Source organism: Dipodomys ordii, unplaced genomic scaffold (genome assembly GCF_000151885.1).
Source record: "Dipodomys ordii isolate 6190 unplaced genomic scaffold, Dord_2.0 Scaffold128, whole genome shotgun sequence".
Lineage (NCBI taxonomy): Eukaryota > Metazoa > Chordata > Mammalia > Rodentia > Heteromyidae > Dipodomys > Dipodomys ordii.
In genome coordinates, this window is record NW_012267344.1 from 49,200 (window position 1) to 55,373 (window position 6,174).

Sequence of the window (6,174 nt, forward strand, 5' to 3'; positions counted from 1 at the left end):
TTTCCCAGAAAAGCGATCCTACCTTTTCCCAGAAAAGCGATCCTACCTTTTCCCATATCAGGAGCCTTTCTCTCACCACCCACCCACCCACCCATCCAACCTTCTCTCCCCCCTTCCCCTCCTCTCCAGGCCCCAATCCCCCCCTGGGAGACGCACCCCGCGTGGGTACACCAATCCAGTTCAGGTATCGAGTCAGCTTCTTGGAGATGTAGGTCTTGCCTCTAGCAGGTAGGCCCACCATGACGATCAGTGTGGGGCAGTTGGTCATACAGACTGGAAAGCAAGTAAGGCATAGGGTAAGCTATGGGGGGGGGGGGGGAGGGAAGGGGAGCTGCCAGTGTGTTCCTCCCTCCGCTTCAGAGCCCTTGTTCAGAGCTGTCTCTTCCCAGCTTCGTGGTCTCAGCAGCCCTGCAACCCCAGTTTCAAGTTAACAGCTCCCCCTTGTTCAGAATGATTAGGCTCTCATGGATGTAAAGAAATGGCAGCAGGCCTGGGAAGGTGGCTCAGTGGTAGAGTGCTCGCCTAGCATGCGTGAAGCCTTGGGTTTGATTCCTCAGTACCACATCCACAGAAAAAGCCAGAAGCGGTGCTGTGGCTCAAGTGGTAAGAGCACTAGCCTTGAGCCAAAGAAGCTCAGGGACAGTGCCCAGGACTGGCAACAAAAAGGGAGGAAAGAAGGAGGGAAGGAGGGAAGGAAGGAAGGAAGGAAGGAAGGAAGAGAGGGAGGGAGGGAGGGAGGGAGGAAGGGAGGGAGAGAGGAAGGAAAGAGAGAAAGAAAGAAGGGAGGGAGGAAACGAGGGAGGGAGGGAAGAAACAAGGGAAGGAGGAAAGAAGAAAGAAAGAAAGGAGGGAGGAAGGAAAGCAAACAAGCAAGCAAGCAAGAAGCCCCATGCCGGTGGCTCATGCCTGTAATCCTAACTACTCAGGAGGCTGAGATCTGAGGATCACGGCTCAAAGCCAGCCCAGGCAGGAAAGGCCATGAAACTCTCATCTCCAGCAGAAAACTGGAAGTGGCGCTGTGGCTCAAGTGGTAGGCGCTCGCCTTGAGCTGAAGAGCTGAGGGACAGTGCCCAGGCCCAGAGTTCAAGCCCCTGCAACGGTCCTTGCGCACCTTTTGCTCAAGGCTAGTGCTCTACCTCTAGAGCCACAGCGCCACTCCCAACTTTACCTGTGATTAACTGGAGATAGGAATCTCCTGGACTTCACTGCCCAGGCTGGTTTCGAACCATGATCTTCAAATCTCAGCTTCCTGAATAGCTGGGATTACAGGCGTGAGCCATCAGTGCCGGCCTGTATGCCCTTTCATTGGGTCCATTTCCTTTCTTTGCCAGTCACAAAAGTTGACTCTTTATTTTGTTTCTTTATGTGGGGGTTGTGGGGCTTGAACTCATGACCTGGGAGCTTTCCTTGAGTTTTTTTTTTAAACTCAAGGCTAGCACTCTTAGCATTTGAGCCACAACTCCACTTCCAGCTTCTGTGATGCTTAATTGAAGATAAGAGTCTCCTGGACTTTCCTGCCCAGGGTTGGCTTTGAACTGAGATCCTCAGATCTCAGCCTCCTGAGTAGCTAGTAGCATGGTAGTGCTCAGCTCAAGCAATTCTCCCTCTCTCTCTTTTGACCAGTCCTGGAACTTGAACTCAGGACCTGGACATGGTCCCTGAGCTTCTTTTGCTCAAGGCTAGCACTCTACCACTTGAGCCACAGCGCCACTTCTGGCTTTTTCTGTGGCTGTGGTACTGAGGAGTCGAACCCAGGGCTTCATGCATGCTAGGCGAGCACTCTACCACTAAGCCACACTCCCAGCCCTCAGTATTTATCTTGTCTCTGACCCTTTACAGGAAACTCGGACCCTAGAAGGTCCTAATCGGTGAAATCGGAATGCCAGAACTCTTCAGGGAAGTAATGTCCTCTACTTGCTTTTGCACAACAGGCCGAACCTGCAGGGCACACCTTGTGTTCACTGCCCTTGGGACTTAGGGTGTGGAGCCCATGAGCTAATCCTGGGCGGGCCCAGCACAGACATTACCTAGGGGCCAGAGGCTCCTGCCTGGCAGCCTAGCCACTGGGGAGGCTGAGGTCTGAGGATCACAGTCTGAGGCCTGCCCAGGCAGGAAAGTCTGTGAGACCCACATCTCCAATTAACTTAGCTCCAGAACTGGTGGCTCAAGTGGCAGAGTGCTAGCCTTGTACCAAAAGGCTCTTGGGGGCCAGCATCCGGGTCCTGAGTTCAAGCCCCAGGACTGGCAAAAGAAAGAGAAAAACCTCAGCATCTGCCAAGATAGGAGGAAGAGAAATGAACTGAGGCCTAATCCGATGGACAGTTTTTTTTGGGGGGTCTGTCTGTACCCACAAACTTCCAGCCAAAGACAATCAGGGATCTTGAACTGATAAACTGGCACTTTCCATCTGCTCCCCATTTTCATGGGGCCACCCTTTCCCTGTCCCTCAGGGACAACCCCAGAGTCCTCAGGATTGGGGTTCAGGGCCCACAAGGGGTTCACAAGTCCTATCTTCCTAGATTCGCCTCTATAGTTCAGGCTTCCCTCCACCGACAGCATTTGAAGATACAACTCCCTTCTCTTGATAAACATGCCCAGCAGGGTGCCATCGCTCAAAACACACAAAAAACCACGTGGGCAGACAGTATATTGGGCCCAGGCACAAAAACAAGGTAATAAATTAGCTATCATTTCTGCTGTTTATGATAAGCTCCAGAGAAATGGTCCCACAGGTAAATCAAAGTTCACCAACAGGCTGGGTGCCGGTGGCTCACGCCTGTCATCCTAGCTACTCAGGAGGCTGGGATCTGAGGATCGCTGTTCAAAGCCAGCCCAGGCAAGGAAAGTCTGTGAGACTCTGATCTCCAAGGAACCACTCAGAAAATCAGAAAGTGGCGCTGTGGCTCAAGTGGTAGAGCGTTCGCCTTGAGCTGAAGAGCTGAGGGACAGCGCCCAGGCCCAGAGTTCAAGCCCCAGGACCAACTAAATCACTGAGCTCACAAGCACACACACTGCCACTAAGCAAACAAGACAGGAGACATGAGCAGAAGAGGAAGGAAATGTTGAGAACAGATGGACATAGGTTCCTTCTTTAGTTCATTTCCTGTAAATCTAATGAAGGCCATCAAAGCCCTAGCAGCCCAGAGGTCCAAGTCGTGGTCGCAAGACAGAGCCCTCCTCCCCCTCAAATTCTGGACACTTCCATGGACTCAAGTCCCTGGAGTCCATGATGGATTCCTGACCTGCATCTTGCTCCTCCTCTCTCTGAGCCCCCCCCCCTCCCCTCCTCCCCCCCCCCCCCCCCCCCCCCCCCCCCCCCCCCCCCCCCCCCCCAACTGGGAAAGGAAGAGCTCTTGATTCAAATAAAGCAGCCTGGATCCTGGTATGGATGGTACATATCTGCAATCCTAGCTCCTCAGGAGGCTGAGATCTGAAGATCACAGTTCAAAGCCAGCCCGGGGAAGGAAAGTCTGTGAGACTCTTCACTCCAATGAACCACCCAAAGAAGCCAGAAGTGGAGCTGTGTGGTTCAAAGTGGTAAAGCGCTAGCCTTGAGCTCAGGGACAGAGCCCAGGACCTGAGTTCAAGCTCCAGTAGTGGCATAAATAAATGCATGCACGCATGCATACATGAATGAATAAATCAAAATGGCTCAGAGGTCCAAGTCTTCACTGCCATGATCCCGGGTACCCTCTGCCCCACCAGACCCCAGAAATTCACAGTGTAAGCTGAGAGGTGAATCCTGAGAAAGATAAGAATTTCCAGGTACTCAGAATTGCTGATGTTGGGGGCGGGGGAAGGGGGTTTGAGGGCAGTGGTGGATGTAGAGGGGGCATAGGACCGGATGAGCTGGAGACTAGACACCAAAGAAAAAGCAGAATGTAGCTGGGCGCTGGTGGTTCAGACCTGTCATCGGAGCTACCCAGGAGGCTGAATTATGAGGATCACAGTCTCCTAAGAACCACCAGGAAACAGGAAGTGGTGCTGTGGCTTAAAGCACTAGCCTTGAGCGAGAGAGCTCAGGGACAGAGCACTTGGGCCCTGAGTTCAAGTCCTACCACCCCCAACCGAGGAAGAGAAGGAGGAAGAACTCAATCTCTCAGAACTCATTCCTACCAGAACGCATAGTGTGAGCACAGAAACACACACATTGCTCTCCCCATTCACATCAGGGTCAAAGTCTTGGCCTTGGAAGGTCTAGTGGCACGGGCCAAGCTCTCCCCCTTTTCTTATCACACAAAGCAGAGGTCAGGGGTGTGGGGAGATCACAACGGGGCTCCGTGTCTCCCCAGATCCTCGCCACGTTGCAAACTCATGATAGTGTTTCATTTACTCCTGAAACAAAAATGCTCTTCTTCCCAGGGCTGGGAAGGTGGCTCAGTGGTAGAGCCCTGGCCTAGCACGCACGAAGCCCTGGGTTCGATTCCTCAGTACCACTTACACAAAGCCAGGAGTGGTGCTGTGGTTCAAGCGGTACAGCACCTGGCCTTGAGTGGAAACAGGTGCCCAGGCCTTGAGTTCAAGGCCCAGGACTGGCAAAAAAAAAAAAAATTCTCCCAGGTTATAAGAAAAGGTGCAGACTTGTTATGCGTATAACCCCAGCTCCTCAGGAGGCTGAGATAGGAGGATCCAACTTCAAAGATGACCAGGGCAGGAATGTCTGTGAGATTCTCAACAACAACAACAACAACAACAGTAATAATAAACTGCTTCAAGTGCAGTGGTGATTCCAAGGCTTCGAGTGCCAGCCCTAGAAGTTCAGAGACAACGAACACCCAGGAGACGGAGTTGAAACCCCTTAGGGTTTCAATAAATAAACAAGTGAAAGCAGGTGCGTCCAATCTGCACACCACTGGACGCTGGTACTTCTCTAAAAGTGCTTCCCCAATGTGGGTTTTTAAAGCCCAAGGGTATTTATCCTCTGGCCTTTGGCTTCCGCCTGGGCCAAGTTCTTGGGTCAGAAAGGTCAAGGGTCTCACCCAAGGGTCACCCAAAACCAAATTCCCAGCTGAGACCACCCGCCCTGTCCCATCTAGGAGCCCAGGAAGAGGTGAGGGTGGGAGGGGGGGACCCTGGTGACCCTCAGAGTTCCTCTCCCTTAGCCCCCCCATGTCCCCCCTCCACCAAGATGACAGTGGCCCACACAGCCCCCCCCCAAACTCCAGGTACCTGATCCCCCCCAGCCACCCCAACACCGCCTCACCTGTCCCCCCCCCACCCATCACCTGTCCCAGCTTTCCCACGGGTCCTCTCCCCTCCCCTCCCCCCCATGCCAGGCCCTCCCCCTGTCCCCCCCCACCCGCACCCCCATCTCACCCCCACGCTGGCAGGCGTGCAGAGCGGGCCGCCCATTGCTGTATGGCATCCAGATCTTCTTCAGGGGGTTCTGGGTTAACTCGCGTGGGGACGCCATCCCCAGATCGGGGATGGACGGTGGACGATCGTCGCGGCCGCCGCCGCCTCCGCTCGCAGAGCCAGCAGCTGGGCCACCTCGGGCCACCGCGAGGCCACGCCCCTCCCGCGGGCCACGCCCCTCCCGCGGGCCACGCCCCTCTCCTAGTCGGCCGCTAGGCTGGTCCAGCCCCTGGAATAACCCGCCCCCGGGCTAACCAGGCCCCGCCCCTCCACCAATCAACTCGGAGGGAAAGGGCGGAGGGGGCGGGGCCGGCCTCGCGACGTGCGCACGCGCGCCTCTCCCCCTCATTCATTCTTTGAGGATTTGCTTGGAACCCGGCGCACAAGACTGAGAATGCGCATGCTCATCTCCCAAGGTGCGCGAGACCCGGATTTATGTAAGCCCGCCCCTTTCCCCTTTCCTCCTTTTCTCCTCCCCCCCCACCCCACACCGTTATACCTCAACCTCCGTGTCGATTTGCATAAGCCACGCCCCCTCCGCCGCTGCAGCCCCGCCTCTGAGGAGACTTTGGGTTCCGCTACAGGCTGAACGACGCGAGCAGGGGGCGGAGCTCGCGCCGTTTCCCCGCCCCCCCACCACGCCGTTCCGGGATTGCCTTCTGACCAATTAAAAATCAGAGCGACCGGCACACGCACTTCTTTACAAATAAACAAACAGAACGCGGGGCGGGGGAGGCGGCGCAGGGGGTAGAGCGCCGGCCTCGCGGGCAGGAGGCCGTGGGTTCGAATCCTCAGCTCTACAGAAGCAGAAAAAGGCCT

General features: G+C 55.2%; 1 protein-coding gene across 1 annotated transcript in view; it reads right to left on the reverse strand.

Annotated features, from left to right (window-relative positions):
• The window catches only part of Pfkfb4 (6-phosphofructo-2-kinase/fructose-2,6-biphosphatase 4), a 19,692-nt gene extending 14,232 nt beyond the window's left edge, over positions 1-5,460 (reverse strand). Inside the window, exons 1-2 of the mRNA XM_013030208.1 lie at positions 5,317-5,460; positions 157-273 (exon numbers count right to left, since the gene is read on the reverse strand). Coding sequence (XP_012885662.1) covers positions 157-273; positions 5,317-5,413 — 214 coding nt within the window. The 5' untranslated portion in view covers positions 5,414-5,460. The remainder of the gene's footprint in view (positions 1-156; positions 274-5,316) is intronic.
• Positions 5,461-6,174: the final 714 nt, after the last annotated feature.